Source organism: Anabas testudineus, chromosome 18 (genome assembly GCF_900324465.2).
Source record: "Anabas testudineus chromosome 18, fAnaTes1.2, whole genome shotgun sequence".
Taxonomy (NCBI): domain Eukaryota; kingdom Metazoa; phylum Chordata; class Actinopteri; order Anabantiformes; family Anabantidae; genus Anabas; species Anabas testudineus.
Window position 1 is genome coordinate 29,123,035 of NC_046627.1, and position 21,635 is coordinate 29,144,669.

The window sequence follows — 21,635 nt, forward strand, 5'->3', positions numbered from 1 at the left end:
AAAAAAAAAAAAAATCAGGATTTAGAGAATTTACTCCCCTATTGCTTTCAGGGTTAAAAAAAACTACATGAACTGCATTTTTAAACTTAATTTAAATTTTTTTTATTCAAATGGTTAAATGGCTAAAATTTACCAATTTGCTGAAAATATTTGGCATGTTCTGTACAGAGCTTCAGGTATCAGTCATTATCTAATTAAAATAAAATAAACAAAAGCTGTAAAACAAAAAAACTAGTTCTCTGCTTTGCTTTTATGTTCACCAGTTTAACTGTTTTGGTTCACTGTGTGGATGAGTGAATCTGAAAGTGTTAAAGCACACTAAAGCTTCACCATACTTTTGGTGATAACAGTAATGTTAGCTTTGGCATGGAGACTTTGACTTGATTCGGGGCAACCATGGCTTAGCAGTTGGGGCAGACGCCTACAACAACCCCAGGGTTGGTGGTTTACTTCCTGGCTCCCCCCGAATCATGGCCGTATGTCGAAGTGTCCCTGGACTAGACACTGAACCTGAACTCCTAGCATCTCAAGGGGCAGCCTGTCCAAAAAGAATTTCCCCAATGAGGATGAGGATGAGGATGATGATGATGGAGTCTGTCTTTCAAAGAGAAGATGTTTTACACAAACTAGGAACTAGAAGGTCTGTAGGTTACTGTACAATCCTAAATCTCTAGTACCCTTTAAATGAAAACCATTTCCTTTGCACTATCACTGTGAAGCTCAGATCACAGCTCCATAGCACACCAACCAGTGCTCCTGGGAGATCTGGGAACCTGTCTGCTCCAGTAAAAGAATGATAAGGATTATAAGATATAATGGGGGGGGAGATGTTGACAGCATGGAAAGATGCTAAAGATGGAGCGAATGGATCAAAGTGAGAGATTTGAGAGCGTGTGGGTGGCAGTAAATAAAGGTTGTCAGTGGGGGATGTTTTTAGAGCCATATGTGCCTGGGGTTTGACCGACAAGTCAAATGGGTCACATGCTGCCATGCTAGCCGCCATAAGATTGGTGCATTTACTATACATGCAACTGCTGGAATGAGTGGTAATGTTTATATGCTTGTTCTTTCCAGGCTTTTGGTGGCAACTTTAATCCCTTAACTCCCTGGATGATTGCAGGACTAACTATTTGCCTGCAAGTCTTATCCCCCCTGCATGTTTGTGTGCACACACATGCAATAAATGCATTTTTGTTTTTTCAGGGTGCCTGCAGAAATATACTGGAATGTGGTGTCACAACATTTGCATTTTTTTAGGGCAGTTAGTCAGACTTCCATCGTTAAAGCAGGTCTAGGCTTGTAAAGATTTGAAGAATGCTTTTGATGGCTTAGTAGAAAAGGGGAAAAAAAACAACAAAGAAAAATCACACTAGGTGTTAACATGGTGACCAGCATTAAGGTAACCTATTGTTGGGTCCATTTGATCAATTGGACATATGACGCTGTCCAATACTTGCAGCTTCTTTTATATCTGTATTATTGATTAATCTGCTAATTGTTATCTTGATTAACTTCAGACTTTGACATTTCGTCTGGCCATCAGTTTACAATCAAACATGACTAAGAACAATAGACAATTGTGAGACGGAAGTAGTATTTCTTTGGTATTTTTGCTTAACCTAAGCAAAATCAAGATAGTTGCTGATTAGTGGATACATTTAAAATAAATAAATAAATAAATAAGATAATTTCACCCACGGCCCAATTTTGAATACACCTTCACCCTGTGGCATTTTCAGCTTCACACTGATTGCCCCTGCTGTTAGACTGTGTTTAGACCAAAAATACCACTGCTTTAAAAACACTAGAGCCGTGTTAATGCTTACTTGTTGCTGCAGGTATGAATGATGCACTGAAGTACGAACCAGGAAGTCCGCTGGGTTTGTAGGTTATTAAGAAGCCAAAACACTGTACAACACTTCATATTACTGGAAAGTTATTATGGCAGCAGACTTTTTTTGTCCATGTTATGCTTTACAACTGTGTTTTCTTGGTGTGGTCTTAAATTGAGGTCATGTAGTTGGAAGTAAGATTCAGGTATTTCCTGGGAATTCTTGGAAACATCTGCACATGCATACCAGGAAAAATACCTGTGGGAATCCAAGACTTTTGACATGTTTGAACTTGTGTTTCTGTCTGGAGACTATATATATTGAAATGAACCTTTAGAATTCTCTTTATCGGTTTTAGTGGGGCACTTGCTCTTTTCCAGTTACAGATTAGAGGAAAGGAGAGGGGATTTAAGGGTCAAGCCTTTTCAGTGGTCACTCAGCCTGAGAGGAAGACCAGAGGGAATTTTCCAAGCTCCCTTCATTTCTGCCCTCCTGTCATCACAATACAGTACACGGCTCAAAAAAATTAAAGGATCAGTGCCAATGAAAATCATGCAGAATGATTTTCCAAATATCTTGATTTATAGTGATATGCTAGGAATGAAAGGATGCCACATCCTTTGATGGAAATGAAAATTATCAATCTGCAGAGGGCTTAATTCAAAGACATCCCAAAAGTCAAAGTAAAAAACAATATGAAGCAAGTTGGTCGATGTTCTTGAAATGTCATTGCAGCAACTCAAAATGATACTCAGGAGGAACCCTGTGCATCCCTCCATGGATATGCCCCCCTAAACTATCACTAATCCAGCACCAAACCAGTCGTGCTAATGTTACAGGCAACATAATGTTCTCCATAGCTTCTCTTCAAAAACACCAAAGCAGTTGAATCTGGTTAACAACCCCCTTTGCTACATACATGTTGCACACCACCATAAAGCTAAGATGCTTTAAATGTAAAAAACAATTTCTACCTGGGGGTAAAAAACAACAATTTCAACACCAAGCAAGTTAATTGGTAAGCAACAAAAACATTCTAATGCAACATGCATGCAAAATGGGCACTAGCAATTGTGCCTACAGCATATCATATGAAAGCCTGGTCTTTTACTGTAAATGGTCTTTGTTGCTGGAAGCGAAGCTTCCCCCGATACCACTGCTCTACTCCAAGTGTTTTGATACTGTATAGATAAATTAAATTTAAGTAAAAATGACATAATACAAACTATTCTTTGGCTCTTCATACATACATACATTTTGGGACAGGACAGGATTCCCAGTAGTGTTCCATATGTGGTATCTATGTACAGTGTGTATTATTTATATTATTTGTTTAGGTTGGTATAGGTTTAAAAAGAAAACTGCTAAAAGTTTGACTATCAGACATCTGAAAATCAAAATGCTGTTAAAGTAAATTTAACTGATGCACAGTTAAGTGACAGAAAATTACATTGACATACAGGACATTTTTATTGCGTAGTAAATTTGTTTTAAAATAACTTTATATGTACTGAGTGGGGAAAATAAATATCCACCTAATAATGGATACTACAGTCTCTATTTCTTATCTTGGCTTCACACCACATATTGCATTAGCTAACCTAAATGCTCAAAGTAGATAAACATCCCATTGGAACTAAACATTTAATCAAACAGCTGATTTCTCCCAGTGTAAAAAAAGGCTTATTTTACTTCTTGGGTTGCTTTCACACCTTAGTGCGTTTGCTTTGGTCTGAATCAGTGGATGAGTTTAGAAACTTGGAGCGTTTTCTTCTTGGTTCAGTTTCTTTTCACACTGAGAAAAATCACACTGAACTAAAATGTGTCACGTGAGAATGTTCTCTCCGCTTATTGGTCAGATGTGTCTGCCGTGGGAACAGAAAAGGTAAATACAAGAGAAGGTAAAGTGTTGTGAACTACTGTATGTTTGTGTGACAGGAGAGAGATGATTTCACAATGATTGTTAACACAGGTTGGTCATCCCATTGATGATTGTTTTTTATGTTGCATGGCCTGCACAATCGGACCTGGTGTCTGTGAGGCACTTCACCTCCTCACGTCTCCACGTTTGTCCTTGAATAATTGGACATCATGTTTTTGGTGGACAAACAAAAGAAGTGGTTCTGTTTAGTCCCGTTTTGGCACGCTTTCTCACCAGGAGGACCGCACTAGAGTTCGCTAGATGATGTGGCTCGAGACCACCTCTTTTTGGGGGTCTTGGTGCGGTTGTTTTTGTGCACATTTGAGTGCGATTACTGTGTTCACATCAGCTTTAATCGAACTAAAGCCTGAAGGTGTGAAAGCACCCTTACTAAGTGGTGCAGTTGGAACTACTCAGTGTGTCACTGCTGTAGCAGTCAGCGACAGAAACGCAGAAGCATTCTGTATAAATTTAATGGCTATTTTCTGAATAGAATAGCCATTTGTTGCTGTGCCACTCTTCTTTTTTGTTGTTTATTTGTGCAGTTTTTCATTGCTACAGCTGCTTAAACCCTCTAATTTCTGCTTCTCACACTGTCTCAGAAAAACCCTTGTAATTACTTTTTACTTGTCATGTTCTCATGTCTGTCTGACATGACCTTTCTATATTAGTTTTTACCAAGCACTCCTGACCTGCATTTTGACTCGCACACATAGTACACGTTTTTCTTTTAACCATTTGTGTGTCCCTTCACCTCCCTTTTTAATTTATCCTTACTATAATTGGATTGGAACATTTATCCATTTCAGAGTTGTTGTAGTTGTTGTAGTTGTTGTAGTTGTTGTAGTTGTTGTAGTTGTTGTAGTTGTTGTAGTTGTTGTTGTTGTTGTTGTTGTTGTTGTTGTTGTAGGAGTAGTAGGAGTAGTAGGACACTGCTAAACCAGAATGCTGATTCCTATTTGAATAAGCCTTGCAGCACCTATACTCATTTGCATTAGCAGATGAAAGGGAGAGAGGCACTAAAGATAGATGTTACTATAAACTCGAACCCTATGGTCTTGTGATACATTTGTGTAAACACAGCAGTCAAGCACAGAAATGCAGTGTTGGTTAAGGTTTTTGTGATATAGTTGAAAATGATTACTCATAACACAATGAATTAATAGTAAACTCAAACACAACATGAATCTCAGTAGCTATGCAGAGGACATCTTGCTATGCATTTCCAAATTTACAGATGACTTTAGTCCAATTAGCAAGTTTGTGAAACAAATCTACAGTCATAACACAATATGCAGTCAAACGTCAAGGACACATACATTCATTTTCATTGAACCGGAGCACTACATTTCTAGGTTTCTAAATTGTAGTAGTAAAACAATCAGTCAAATTATTGCAATGAAGACTTAATTCATAAAGGTATGGGATACAGCTGAAATATTGCAATGAACAAAGTACTCCTATGCAAATATTGCTATAAACAAAGTACTTCTTCCATGTAAATATCTTGCCATTTTACACGATTCTTCACTAAGGCCAGAATTCATTACTAATACTATACACTCAGACTTGGGGATGGACGGGCTGGTAGTAGTGGTAGGCGGGCAGAATTGCAGATATAGATATCCATTCCACATGCAGAAGGATGAGCTTGCAGGGGTTCATCATCTCCACTCAAAGGCAGAAGAGAAGGCATTGTGTAGTGTGTAAAGAGAAAACAGCTGTGAATTGCTGGGAAGCAATACAGTGGGAACACGTTTCTGTAAATACTTGGTAGCATGGAAGGAATGTACTGTAAATGGATTGTGTTTGACTGTTTTGACCTAAGTAAATAAACTTCCTTCTGTCTTGTCTCTTTGCAGACAATAATTCCCATTACTGTCTTTCCTCACAAGATGCACTTTTTTACCAACTCAGTATGTTCACTTCAAATTCTTTCCTTTCCTGCACCTGTACCCTCTACGCCGATGGCAGAGCGGCTATGCAGCTGATCTGATTCAGTATCTTGCCCAAGAACAATTTGGCATGTGGCATGGCAGACAGGAATCGAACCACTGATCCTATGATTGGCGGCAAACTGCTCTACCTATTGAGGCACTGCCACCCCAAAGTATGGCCCCAATGCCTGAAGATTGTCTTGCTGTGTCCACTTATCAAATGTTCTGGGAGCTGGCATTTGTAACTGTGCAGTAGATGAGATTCTAGCATGCATTTTACAACCAGTGTAAGTAGTGCCAAGTGTTACAGACACAGACAGAATAACAGTCACCACACTTAGTTGTTGTTTTTTTTGTTTTTGTTTTTTTCTAATAATTTGATTTATCATAATGCCCAATAATAATAATAAAAAATATGCCCAATGTACTGGTGGCACTGTTGTCTTTGTAGCATTTAAGCATAGTGCATATGTCTATAATTACTGAAGATATAGTTAGTGCCAGAATTGACTAGCATATCAAAGTTTTATTTGTAAGCATTACTAGGACGTGATGTGTAAAACTTTCTTCGTCACTTCCAGCATTTTACAACAGAACTGAATTAGTATCACAAATTACTAGCTATTTAACTAGCTTGTCTTTTAATCTGTTAATTTGCTGGATAGTAACAAGATACAGGGGGAGAGGAGAGGAGCTTGGTGTAAAAAGGGAAATTTCTCAAGAGACCAAGTCTATAGCAGCATAACTTAAGCTTAACTATATATTTATAACTATGAGCTTTATATTTAATTTCACCTTAGCTTCATTTATTGTGAATTTCTATAGAAACAGAAACAACCTTTTTCCTAAAGCATTTCTGTTAGATTGCCAACTTGAAATTTGAAATGCAAATTGATTTTAAAATTAGAAGGTACTTGGTTTATATTTATGTTCTTTAGACTACTCTCTTTTCATGCTAAAACATGTGTCCATACCAGGTTACTGCCATAACATGTTTGGGTAGCGATATACCATGTACAGTGCAGTGTTACACATGCTTTACAAGAAATCACACGTTTGTGTTTCAGACCAAATCAACCTGCAACATCAGAGCTTTGCTGAGTGGTCTGTGTGAAACTCAACAACTGAAATGTGCTGTAACCCCATCCTGAGGTTGAAGACAGTTAAGGAGCTGTTAAAACAGTTTGACACCTCATCTCAATCAGCTTGCCACTGCTTTGAGTCTCAGCCAGCAGCAGCCAGTAAATAAAGGTCGTGTCTCTGCAGTGAAAAAGCTAATAATGACACTGCAGAGTGTTAGTGCAACTTTCTTTGAAGTGCTGGTATTTTTACACTGAAATAGAATTACGTACTGTTTATGTTCTGTCTTTTGCTTCTATATCTACAGTACATGGTAAGGCATTTATACGATTACATACTCATTACTCACTTAGGCAAGCTACAGCACATAATGGTTTTTACAAATCAAACAAAATAAAATTTTATTAGAATGTAGTGGCGGGGCAGTCAAAGTTTTTACACTGGTGTCGAAGTTTTCATCTGCATTAAGCATTTACTTAATTTGCTCTACGTAAGCTTGGTAAAACATGTACAGTTGACTAAGATACTCACTGTGCGGTTCACTGCCCCTGAGGAGAAAAAAAGAAAAAGGGCAGCAGGGAAACCCAGCTGGTCCAGCTTGCCTCCGCCTCCTCCTCTAACAGCTGGGCCTGTCCACTTCCTGTTTACACTTCATTGACTTCATCACATGAGCAGCCTAAGCCAGAAGTGTGTGCACACTGCAACTACAATCTGGCTATTGGTATTAAAACCCTGTGTTCCTCAGACCGAAGAAACCGTGCATTACTTTAGTCAACACTAGATTTGTCCATTTTAGAAATTGCAATGAAAGTCTGATCTCTCATCAGCAGTTTTTTTTTTTTTTTTTTTTTTTTTTTTTTTTAAATTCGTTTAGATACAGTATTGCTCTCTGCACTGATCACTCTACTTATCATGTGCCTTTTTGTCAGCAGCAGATCCCCTAGAGACCAGTTCATCAAAACTGACTCAATTTGTAGAGGGGCTGTGTGTAATGCATGTCAGGAAGCCTGATTGTCAGAGCTTTGTGATTGCTGTCACACCGACTGCTCATAATGGCATCTGAAAGTCTGGCTGCTGATGGTGGTGGGCAGTACGTTGGCAGCAGTTTCCATCGGCAGTGCCACCTGCTTGCCCGCGCACTGACTTGTCATATCACCTCCCACTACAGCTTGAATGGCCCAGTGGAAAGTGTGCCTGGGGTGCCATAAAGCGAAAGCCACTTGGAAAGGGAACACAAAGCTTAGCATACTGTAGTCTAACACTGGTCTGACAGCATTTTTTTTTTCTGCTAGCAATGCTTTATGTCCAATGACAAAGCCTCTTTCTGCTTGACAGGAAAACTGTAGATTGTTGTCAGAATATCACCTCAAAGATGGATGTTTATGAAAAACACATTCAAGTATCAAGTGTCAAAAGTTGACTTGCACAATTTAATTTGAAGACATTAAAATGAATATTAATATAATTATATATATTATAAATTTCAAAGGGCTTATATTATCCAAAATTGATTTTACTGTCCCGTATTTATACAGAGTATATTTTTATGTTTTTGTCCAGTGCTGCTAAAAAGTTTCAAGTCGCACATAGAAAAGTACAGGAAATATCTAAGAAGCTAATCAAAACAAGCAACAAAACTCTTGATTTTCTCTGTATTATGGAGGGTCTAGAGCTCCAGTCAAACTTACCATCAGTACACTACATCTCTGGAACTGCCAAACCAGAGGTGTACAGAAAGTTTCATGACCATATACAAGTTTGCTTGGCTGATGTCATTGCTGTTTGTCTGACATGTTCATGTTTGCCCAGTGTCATTTATTTTTTTCCAATTATGTCAAAGATGTAAGTTTAAGTTTCATATGTTTGAATTAGGACCCTCCAGTTTTTGGGTCCAGGAGCTGTCCAGAATTTGTCTTACATTCTAACTGGAAGACATGGGCTAGATTATACAAAAAACATTTGACTGTAATAGTAGTTATATTTGTCATTTATCTGTGTATGTAGCAGACTCCGAATACCCACATTAGTTATAGTTGAATAATGTATCAATAATTGAAGATATCTACTTGTAGTATTATTATTATTATTATTATTATTATTATTATTATTATTATTATTATTATTATTATATTAGGATTTTCCACAGAACATACATTTATTTTTAGTTATGTTTTTTATTTTCAAAATTCTATTGTCTAGCCTCACTTCTCTTGCTCATGGCAGCATCAGTTCATCTCTCCATGTGCGATTGTGTGTGGGCATGTGCTGTGCTTTTATGACATGGGTTATTTTAAGCCTCTTCCTCTTAATTCCATCAGTATTTTTTTGTTTAGTTTTGTTTGTTCCTTCTGGTGCTATAGTGAAGTCTACACTTTTTGGTTTCAGATCACTTTAGTTTTATACACAGGCAGACATGGCAGTAAAATGCAAAAGGTAAAACTTAATAGATGCTGTCTCCCATATAAAGTACTGATGCTTAGGTGCTGAGTCACAGCTTTTCCAAAAACTTTACATGTTTTATTGCATTACTTTTCCTGTTCTTGTTATCCCATGTCACCATAATGGCAATATCAGCTTTCAGATGGCTATTAGAGTGTGGTGTGTGTGTGTGGGTTGGACTTTACTTTGTGTTCCCTGAGCAGATGCAATAGCTAAGTCCAGGTCCTGGCTGGAATATCCTCTGTAGTTTTAAGTGAGCTAGAGGGATTGGGCTTCAACTCAATCTACATACACTCTTGAAAGGCCAGTAGAATGAGAGTGTGTTGGTTTATACAACTGTATAGCGCACATTTTGAGGATGATCTGAGGGTTGGTTGGTTTTAGAGTTGTTAGAATTAGGTTAAGGATGAGGTCAGGGTAAAGGTTAGGCATTTGATTATGACTATTACAGTGTGGGTATGGGGCTAGGGAGTGCATTATGTGGATGAATGTCCTCATAAAGATAGCTGTACAAGAGTGCATTTGTGTTGCTTTACAGCAGGATTTGACCTAAGGAAGCCCACACTGAGATTGTGGAACTGAATATGATCTGAATTCTAAGCAAGATGGACAGCCACACTAAGGATGAACATGAGCACTGGGTAGATGAAGAACTAATCTATGTTGACAGATACTACAGGATATATCTTTATTGAAGCATATACATTAGACTCTATATGCATTTATCTTGTTTAAATATGCAGCACAGAGCAATTGAAAGTCTGGATGACATACATTCCCACTTGGGGAAATAGTCAGTTTGATTTCGGCGTGGGAGTGTGATCACTATGCAGAAGGAATGACATGACACAAAAAGTACACAGTGGAAATTAATTGTTTTGTTTTCATCAAATCAGTAGAGCAAGTCACATGATTAGAAATGACGCTTTGTTTGAGACTTTTGTTTCCGGAATTTAAGAAGCATGATCCAACAGAAAGCTGTGATACGTGTGTTCTCTCTTTTTGACCTCAGCTTAACTCCTCTCCATCAGCTTATGACAAACACCAGTGACGACACATGCATACATTGAAAAACCTAGCTAGCTACACCTAATTGCATTTTGACAGGGCTCTATTATTACAGTGCGTCCAATTACACCCACACCTAAGAGTCTCCAGAGTCCTGTATCTGCACCATGATTATGATTGCTAATGATGATTGTCAGCTCAAGCATCAGAGTAGAGCTGTTAGACAGACCTACAGCCCCTCTGTGGTGCTGCACAGTGAGGACTTGCACATTGTCTGTAAAAAGCCTGTTTACATCCCTCAAGTTATTATCTTATTCATGAGCTGGTGTGCTCAGGTTTGACTAAGTGTGTGTGTGTGTGTGTCTAAGATGGTATTTTGCTAACTTTTTTCTTATTATTATTTTTTTCTTTAATACATTTACACTGGCAACATAGCTAGGTGGCTTTGTGAACCACAATTAGGATGGCACTCAACGTAAAGAATTGTGAGCTTTTCTCATAATGGAAAATGAACAGTAACCACACAATTTTTAGTCCTTAACCCTAACCTTATTGAACCTTCACAACTTTGCACCTGTGCCTAAACAAATAGGATATGGGCACTATAATTAATATCACACTTACTATAACACTAAAATGCAGGACAGCTTGATCCATTGAGGATTTAGCTGCTTAAATTGTTGGGTTTTAAAGCATAGTTGAGTATCACCTGCATTAAAAACCTTGCCTTTTTATATTTGTTATTTTTTGTCAATAAAATGTAGGAAACAAAATACCTTAAGTTCAAGATGATGTAATTCAATTGCTTATTTATCCGAAAACAAAAATCTCTTCTGTTTTTTGCGACCAGCAACTTATATGTTGATTTATCACCTAGTCTATGAACCAAGGATATCATCTGTCTGTGCACAGAAAAGAAATTGTTACCAACTAGGACAGAATGGAGTTCTTCATGTTGAGACAAACCATTTAACCACAACTTCTTGCTGGTTCAGTTGGTCAGTTTGTATTGATTTATAGCGTAAGCTGCAGTTTCTTAAATTCTAGGAGATATTATGCTGGCTGCATGTGTATCTGTACTGACATCTAATAGTATTAACATGAATATGGTCACACATTTTGTTCTCTCCTTTCTTGTTTTTTCTGCATTCCTATTGACTGCTGCCTGTTCAATCTAGCTTTACCTGAAAAATATTTACTCAGACTACTGGAGTGATTTAAAAGTGAGAGCCAGGAAATAGAAGGGACTTGAAAGCAAAGGTGTTTTTCTCTTCCCCTGTGTATTTTTTTTATTTTTTTATTTTTGGTATCACATTCAGCCTCTCACTCTCTTGGCACCAAACTCCATTACTCACCTATTACTTTAATAACCACAGGTGAAAGTGGTGGGGAATGGCAGGTCTTTTGTTATACATACTTGGTGGTCAAAGGTTAGTAGCTTGAAAGAGAGTGTGTGTTTGCACTTAGATGAATATTTCACAGTGATGGCTGCATTGAAAATAACTTCTGTCCTCCTTTCTGCTGCCTGATGACGATGTTCAAGAGCTCTTCTGGGTTTTCAAAATGGGCCAGCTCCAGAGTGAATCACGACCAGGACTTGGATTTGTTATTGAGAAATGATCTGCTTGAGAAGAGCATCAATCTATGAATTTCCTGGAGTCATGTGGTCTGCGTTAAAATGTAACCTTCATGCTTAACAGGTTTCTTCACTATGTGCAGACATGGTCTCTCTGACTAAACGAAAAAACACAAGATTTATGCTTGGCAATGCATGAAGTTATACAATACATTGCTGTAGTAGCTGAAGTTATTTGTAGTACTTGGTGAATGTAGACATTATCATAGATGCTATTTTTGGCACATTTTGATATGATAAACATATTCATCGCAAAATTACACAAAAACGTCAGGAGTGAGAGCAAGATGAGTGAATGAGTGTTTTCTCTTGACTTTTAACACATGACAAGTGTAACATCACATGATAATGGTGAGTATAATGGTGAGTCAAGAGCAAGTGAACTGAGAGTGAAGCAAAGTAAGCAAATGCAAGAGCACATAGCAAGATAAAGACCAGTACCTTATAAATCCTGTTATATCATACCTTAGCAGTGTGCCATACAGCAGATGAAAAGGATGATGTGGAAAGATGAAGATAATATTCGCCCTTTGACCATGATGATTACAACCTTTGTAAAAGAGTCCCATTGGTTTATTTAGGATTGGAGACTTATTAACACAAGTGCAATTGGACATCATTACATCGAATTGGAACCAAGATGGGATTGCAATGAAGCAGAAACACCTATTGGCATTGAGAAAGATTATGCTAATTGCTGAACCAACATTAAAAACAGCATTTAATTTGTCTTATTTAGTGCAGTGACAATGACAATGATTTTGTCATTTTAAGTTAGAAATAACCTCTCTTATACCATGGAGAACTAGCATATGCAACTATCAAAGTTTCAAACACAACAAAAATCTGTCATGTGCAAATCTCTCTGTTCACCATTCTAGTATAATGCACATTTTACCATAATAACATTATGCCACAAATGCCTTTTGTAGGTGTGTTATTTACAGCTAATCAGATATTACTTTTTCATTGTGAATGTCAAAAGTATGTGTTTATCCACTTGTTGAGGCATTATATTCTGGACTAGAATCAAACAACTTACCAATTGGACCAGTGGTAGGCAACCCTGGTCCTAGAGAGCTGTAGCCCTTCCCACTGTTGATTACCTAAATCAAGTGTGTTCAGCCAATCAGAAGCTGTAAGTGCAAGGATGTATTAAAAAAAAAACAAACAAGCAGAGCTGTGGCTCTCTAAGACCAGGGTTGCCTACCCCTGAACTGGACTATATTGCTATACCTGGCATGATAACATGATTGAAAATTTGTCAACACATAATTATGTGTGTGTAATTATGCATTATTATTATTGTAATGAGCTTGGTTATACAGTAAATGACGGAGTCTCATCCTACTGATCAATCATCACTGCGTAAATAGCCTCAAGTACCATGATATTATTTAAGACAATGTTGCCACTGTGTATATTATGCAAACATGATCCTCACCATTACTTAGCTCCATCTACATAGCAAAAACTCTTTAATATGGCTCTGTTGAAAACAATTATCCACAATGGTGAATTATACATTCTTTAACAAGAGCTGTTCATTCACTAATCAGCAGTTTTTGGGATAACTCACTCTCATTATTGCAACATTCTCAAAGCCTTTTAATTTGAATAGCAAAACAGCTGAATGTGAAATGACCCTAACTACACCTTACATGTCTGAGCAGCTCATAGTTTAGGAGTCTTTTTACACCGTTTTTGGTGTTATTTGTGAATAAGTTTCTTTTTTTTTCTCGCTCACGCTCTCGCTCCATTTGACCTAGCTGCTGCATTTGTCATGCATTAAATGTTATGGTTTGAAAGGTTAAATCACTTCTAAAGTAAAAACAGTTTGTGAGTAAAAATAATTTGATGTAATCTGAGAAATCTTCACTAGAGGTCTTATCAGGTGCAAGAGTCTGGACCAGACCTGAAATAGAGCAGAGAAAACAAACCTGACTTGCGTGTTTGTTTTTTTTTTTGTTTGTTTTTTTTTTCTCATCCAAACACAGAGACCTGCCACAAAGGGACCCAAGGATAATTAAATCCAGTCCAATATGTGGTTGACCCAAAAAGAAACGGAACACCAATCTGATGGCAGGCTAATAATCTATCAGTTAATTAAACCAATCAACAAGCAGCTGCGGTGGAAAAATCAGCAATATAATGTTAATAGTGTTTTCTGAACAGATGTAAAGTCAGAGAAACTAAAAGATTTCCTTTAGATGTACAGCCTTTAAATAATGGAAAAGTCTTGTTCCTAACTTGTATGTGTTTATGAGAACTGGCGACTCTTACAGGGTTAGCTCCAGAAGAAGTATCTTTGCAGCAGGTATGATTCTATTGACAACATCATAAAGCCAAGTAGATGGCAGCAGAAGGAGAGCAGTAAAGTCATAAATAATTTGAAACATAATGGCGAATGTCAGCTGTTGTAACTGTATTTTCCTTTCATTTAAAGATAATTTTTTTTTTATATGTCTGCATTTCAGTATCTGGCGACTTCTAAACTCAGTTGCTGTTTCCATAACAATCTGTTTTTACAGAACTGGGTTGTTAGCCTAATGTCCAGCCCATAACCTGTAGGACCAGGGATCACTCTTAGTCTGGTCTCTACCGTTTGATCTGTCTGGGATGGGTGGCCCTACCAGGAGCACAAGGCTCCTTCCAGCATAGCTCTTAGTGTCATTTAGACGCGCAAGCCCCTAAACCACGACAAGGTAGTGATTCTTTTAGGAGTAGCTGATGTGATTTGATTTATACCATTTTTAAAGATTTTATACATTGTTTGTTTGTTAACCTTGTTATGTCAAGCTGTTATTTCCAATTATGCCAATTTGGTTGATAACACCAATAATATTGTTGTTCTTTATTTACAACTTGAAATAAATCAAACAATGACAGGCAAACAGAACGTTAGTGAGCTGCACAGTGCCAGTAAAATACAAATGCAAATTGAAAGCAGCAAAATTAGAGCACTGATGTCAAACAATTCTTAAAAAAATGTATGATTCACTATTGATATGATGTGTGGTGGAGTATCGAGTGTTGTAGCTCATTTTTTGAGTTTGTGGTGCTAAAACAGGAGCATCTGTTAACTTGCTTCTACATTTTTTGCTACTTTCACTTGAAAATTTCAAATTCTATGTCTCTTACTTGCTCATCATTTGTATCCTTTATTCTGGGTAGCCCCTGAGTTGAATCACAGATGTGTTTGCCTCTGCTGCAGTGATCAATCACTTATAGAAGCTATTAGTATAAATTTCCATTCCTCATTCTGTGACATCTTTAGTGGTGTTACATTTCTGTACTATAACAAAATCTTGACGCTGTCTCAAATCCAACATGGACAACAGTCAGATTGATTAATTGGCTAGAATGATTTAGCTATTCTTAATAAATCTGCCAGTTGTGTCTCACAAGTGTTGTATTTTGTAAGACTGTACTGGTACACAGGTACTGTACTTGTATTTCTTTCATGTACTTGAAATGACACATTTTAAAATGAACTGTAAAACCTACAACAAAAGAGGCTGAGCTATCTTGACTTTTATACCCTGATATGGATAAAGTGACGAGTTATGGCTCCTGAGTTTTAAATCAAATATCAAATTCATAGTGCAAACAGGAGTTTTATTATATGTATGAAAATAAATATTAACTCAGTTAATTCTGTTGAGTTACAAAGCCAGTCCTTATTCTAAAGTGCAGTAAAAGTGGATTAATATGAACAAGTGTAGAAGCTTTTCAAAAACACAACTGGAGTATACTGCAACCAAAAACCATACAGGTTTTAACATCCAACACATGCTGTGTTCGCAGAAATATTGGAGACATGCCAGAGTTTCTCTCAGTTTCGTCTCCTGTTTTCAATACATACCTTATTAGTTTTACTTCTTATTTGACACCCGTTTAAAAGAGCAGTGTGCCAAATTGTAGAGAGGTTTGAAGAATTTCAGGATGGTTTAGTTGACTAATGTAAGTCTTGTGTGTTGTTTTTGTTTCCACAGATCATCAGAAGTTGGAGCGAGAGGCCAGGATCTGTCGCCTGCTCAAGCATCCAAACATCGGTAACTAGAACTCCTATTCTGCTCTCTGTAGCTCTCCTGTTATGCCTCTTATGTCATATGGAGAGTTGAGTTTTATATGTGTCCACATTTCAAAGAACACAAATATCAGTTCAAAGATTTCATGTAGAGAGACGGTATACAATAGCATGCTTGGCATGGTGATGCATTCTGGAAACCATTCATAGTGTTGAGCCTGGTTGTATATATGAAAAGTGATTATTAAAAAACATTAAAATAGCCAGTTGACAGTACTGAAAGTAAACACACAAGTTAAAACAGACATACTCTCTCTCCTTATGTGTATATGTGCATCATCTCAAACTGGCCCATGCTTAGTTTGCACATGGCAAACTCCAACAAGAAAACCTTTTAAAGTTTCCCCAAAAAGTGCCCAATATTGTGTAACTTACCTCTTATGTAGGCTAACTCTTAACTACTGCAGTGTTACGGCTTTATGATAAACCCTGACTCTAAAACTAACCCTAGCTTTGACCAATAATCAAGTCTTAGACCATATTGTTGTGGGTCTTAGTTAATTTATCACATACACTGGCTTGTGCCATTTCTGCAAATGGAGCACATGTAAATACATCTGTTCCCTTCTTCCTTACACATAGGCACAAATGCATACAACACAACCCCTAACCCCCACCCACACACAACTGCTTCAAGGAGTCAAGCAGGCCAAACAACTGTAATTACCATCTCAGTAACAATTTAGCCACAAGTTGAAAACTGGTTCACTTTTAGTGAGTAGGTGGCAGCAACGAATGAAGGGATGATAGTAGGTTATTTGGTTTGCCAGTCCATTGTTCTGGTGTCAGAAATCAACTAACCACCATATCACAGAGGAGGGTTTCATTAAGAGAGGGTTATTTCAGTGGTTTGGGTTACCACATCTGTTAAAGAACCAATCCAAGACCTTTACTTCAGCGCAAAATAGTAATTTTGTCAGAGCATTCGGTGGTTAGTATGTGGTTATGAACAGCTATGACTGAAGATCTCTCTCAGACATAGAATAATTTAAAGCCTGAATCACGGTAAATTGCTGTAAGTGCAGGGATGGATAGAAACAAGCAGGGCTGTGGCTCTCTAAGCCGAACCCCTAAACTGGACTATATTGACATACCTGGTATAATAACATGATTGAAAATGTGTCACAATATTAATATTAGGGTAATGAAATTGGTTATTGGTTGGTTATTGTAGTTACAGGTCCATAAGCAAAGGTTTTGGAATTCTGAAAACTTCTTACAACTTGGTGTGTTAAACGCACTGAACAATCACTTATTCCAGCACTGAGTCTCTCACTGGAGAGTCTTATTACTTACCTGCTCTTCTCTCCTTTAGAGGCTGTTCTGTCTCCTGTAACAGTGATTGACGGAAATCAGATAGAGTGCCACCACTCATTACTATTCCATTTACATACCAAGCAGCTAGGGGAAAGCCCTTATTCCATTAAGGTCATTCAGGCAATAGATCTCTCAGATGTCAATAAAGAGACAAGCTAACGGAGACAGAGAATCCCCACAAGGAGTTCTTTCCAATTTTTATATTTACATCAATCATGCTCTTCGTCGCTGATGTTGGAATGAGTTTTTTCTTGAAGCAACCTATTTCACATCCATACACATTCACAGTAAATTCAGTAAAACTCTTATTCTTATCACCTACAGAGTCTGTTTTATTCAGCGAAAATATTGAGATAAGTATGTGACACATAGGATTGTATGTCAAATTAGTCATTTTGTTTTCAGAGATGCAGTTGGCTTTAGCCCAGCTTTCCATCTTGCATGTTAAAGCATCAAGGTGTGCCAAATAGTAATTGGTTATTTTTGCTAACCTGACTAGTCTTGCATTGATTTTCAAGAGCACTGAGAAGTACTATTGGATCCAGTTAGTGTTTTTCCACCACATGGTACTGCCTTAACTTGGTTCGACTCTGCTTGCTTGACGTACCAGCTACATATACTTTGTTTTCCAATATAAAGATGGTTCACTCCACATCAGTGTAACTGGTTACCATAGCAAGGCCTCATGGAACTGCAGAGACACACAGGAACAATGGGTGATATCTAAGGAGTGACATCCTTGTTTCTCTGTATGTGGCTGTCAAAGCAATGAGACAAATTTTGTTTGAGAAAAGACTAAAATTGGCAAGATGAATGACTAGTGAAAAATAATGCTACCCACATCTGCTTAATAGAATACCAAACATGGTGAGTGGAGTTGCACTGATGCATGCAGTGGATAAGTGGAGTTTCTAAGTTATTGAATGGAAATCCTTTCTAGTCCCTTGTCAAATGCATATAGATTTACCTTTTTAACCTTTCTAAATAACTGTAGTGTAGTGGAAACCCAATTAATATTCACCATCTGTGGCCAATACCTGAAAATGAGATAAGCAGAAGTTTGGCTGGTCTAAAATGGTTAATACTGTATAAGCACAATTATAAACTTTTTTTTTTCTACCAGTAGTGCTCTTTGGCCGCTGTTAAGTTGGAACACAATACGTTATTCCTGTGGGTTTCATTTTGTCCATGTCTGCCTCTAACAAACTGGATATAGGGCCTACAGCATATTTACATAAATATGTTGCCTTGTGCAAACTTTAAGCTGATCCTGTCAGAAGGAAATGAGCACGTTTGAAAAGTAATATTGGCTCAATGTTGAGCTCAGTTTGGCCCTCTTTGACACTATATAATTGAATGTCCATTAGGCTGTGTGGCTAATTGGCTCACTGAAACCTCACTAGCAGCAGAGTTCTTACCTTCATGCTGCCTTCATCTTCTTATTCAATAAGGTAAAATACAAATACATGCTCCCTGACATCCAGTCTCATTCAGAAGACCTGATTGCTTAAAACAGAGCAGAAGCCATTAAATTAATTTGTCCGAGGGTGAAGGTTGGATCACTTTTGAAGGTAATGGGAATTTGAGTGCTGTTTCTTGGCAACTTTGGTTTAAAAATACTCTGGCTAAACATCAGAGATTTTAATCAACTTTACTTTTTACTGCTTCGATTTCTGGTTCCTACTGGCCATATGTTTAGGTGTCCTTGGACAAGACAGCAATACCCCACAGTAGCGCCGTCATCTAATGTACTTCATCTGTCCAAACAACAATTTCCCCAAGGGATCAATAAAGTGTCGTTATTATTATTGTGGATCTCTAAAAGTTCATAGTTTTTTGTTTGTTTTTCATTGCAATACTTGTCATTTCACAGAATATGGTTATTTCTGGACATTTCCAAAATATGTATCCACTCCCAAGAGTACTTCATCAACAATTGACATCAGAAATTTAGCATTTTGAAAAAAATGAAAAGAAACATATTGGACAAACTGGAACATGGGGCGTTTCAATGCCAGTTAGGATGCAAACTCACCTTCATTTTTGGAGCTCTGTTTATGTGTAATTGGAATGAAACCCTGAACATATCTAGACATTAGCCAGGTGAGCTGTAAGTGAGAATGCAAATGTCAGATGTTCCAGAGATTTCCTGGACTCTATTCCCACTAGAGGCTGTCACACTTGTGTCTAAAGCATGTATACTTTATCTAGAGGAAGCTAAATTTGTGATAACTCTTAGCTGTGCTTCATACTGTGACACAATACTGGTGTTCAGTGCTCGATTTGCAGTTGAATGATGTGTTCATAATTCAGTTACCTGCTGTTGCCAGAATGGCAGGTTGCCTCGTTCAGTGGAGCAGTTTTTTACATAACTGAATCATTTCTTTTCTCTTTTCACTTCTTCCCTCCCTCTTCTCTCCCTTACAGTGCGGCTCCATGACAGCATATCAGAGGAAGGATTCCACTATTTGGTCTTTGACTTGTAAGTGCCACACACACATGAATGTACATTCACATGTTGCTCAGGAGAAATACTGCAGGAACCTGACTGACGCCAATCAGATGTCCTGTCAGAGGCATCATGGGAGATTAGACGTGGTGTGTTTGCCTCCTCTTTGCTCCATCTGTGCTCAGTCATCACACATCCTCATCATGTTCACACACCGCTTACAAACATTACATTCTAGATACATGCGCTCAAGATGTATGAATGCATCATTAACAAAGTACGATAAAGTTCAAATTGGCTGCATTGCATCACGTATGATCATATACAATCTGAGTTTGTCTAACTGAGAAATTATGCTAACACAGATGGCAGGTAAATGTCTTTATTCACTCATCTGTTCAGCACCCATCTGCTGCTTCTTTCTCTGTTCTTCAGTTCATTACAAACTACTGATAAAGTATCATATCAGGATGTTATCACTAAATATCACTCTGAATAATTTAAAGCTAAAATGGTTCATCAAGGTTTAATTATGTAACTGTCAAATATTAATATATGATGCTGCTCTTTTTCATACTCAATTTGTAGCTACAGGTTTTAATTATTATTAGTTGTAATAATTCTGCCTGTCCAAAGCTGATGTGAAAGTGAAAGCTCATGGGTGACATTAGTATAAAAGTAGAAGAAATGGTAGTAGATGATGTAGGACTTGATAAATCATTTTGTTGAGGTTGTATGTGTGACACTCCAAAAGTGAACAAGCTAATAAAATTTTACTACATTACTACATTGAAACACGAAATCATGCATAATGTCGACAGGACTCAACTACCAAATTCAAAAACAGACCTGCACCACTTGTGAGGCTGTCAGTAATTAATATGCATATTTAAAAAATACAAGGTATGCCATTAAGCTGTGGCCAGATGCTTCAGCTAAATAAACAAACGTCAGTTTCACAACACAAAAAGCGAAGAGGTCCACCTGCTCCTGCGTTTCTTAGCAAACATCAGCCTGACGTCTGCAGGCAGATGGTTAGCTGTATGGCATCACATATGCTTATTTGTACATGCTTTCTATGTGTGCTCTGCACAGTGATACTAAAATTGAATCTAATCTAATCTGCCAACGAGCCACCCAGAGCAGCTAGCCACTTGTTGTGAGACACACGAGTAACATCCCTTAAATTGAAGGAAGTTACTATTTTAACTTCCCTGTTCTGGGACGTCTGTAACTTAACATAGTAAATGTACAGAAATTGTACAGTCACCTTCAGTACATGGACTAAAACGTCTCACATTGTAATTAATAATTGTACACATTGTGCAAAACAAAGTGTAAAATTATTTAAATAAATTCTCTATTTACCCAGAATTATCCAGTGGTGCTATTTCTTTAGTCTGCAATAAACCAGTTCTTTGCATTTTGTCAGCTAAAGAACTCATTTCAGGGACTAGGAGCTGGACCATCTTAACCAACAACACTACCTGAAGTTAAGTTTTAAAGATGAAAATCAGTGTATCATTTATTGGATTTACTTAAACTGCAATCACAATAAGCAGTGCAAATGCTTTGAACCAGCAGTGTTTGAATGCCGCTGTAGGCTCACAAGGTCATGAGCAATTTCTGTACAGAGACATTGTTGTGCTTCTGGAAATGCAAACCAGTTCTCAGAGGGATTTCAAATTGAACCAATTTTGAACCAGAACCAGCACCTGATTGTTGTTCAAAAAGGGTTAGTAAAGGCTCTGGGCCCCTGACATAGATTTTTGGTTATAAAATGTGATGACTTCTTGCAATCTTTTGGGAAATACATGCATTTTCTCTCTTGCTGAAAACAAATCCATTTAATCTGTACACAGTCCAAAGTGTAAATACACCACATAGTAGTTTCATGGTGGGTTTTGTGCCGAACTATTCCTTTAC

At 37.6% G+C, this 21,635-nt stretch overlaps 1 protein-coding gene across 4 annotated transcripts in view; it reads left to right on the top strand.

Moving 5' to 3' along the window:
- The window catches only part of camk2d1 (calcium/calmodulin-dependent protein kinase (CaM kinase) II delta 1), a 75,916-nt gene that overhangs the window by 19,981 nt on the left and 34,300 nt on the right, over positions 1 to 21,635 (top strand). For all 4 annotated transcript variants that reach the window (XM_033326793.1, XM_026353558.1, XM_026353555.1 and 1 more), the window contains exons 3-4: positions 15,849 to 15,908; positions 19,688 to 19,742. In XM_033326793.1, coding sequence (XP_033182684.1) covers positions 15,849 to 15,908; positions 19,688 to 19,742 — 115 coding nt within the window. The remainder of the gene's footprint in view (positions 1 to 15,848; positions 15,909 to 19,687; positions 19,743 to 21,635) is intronic.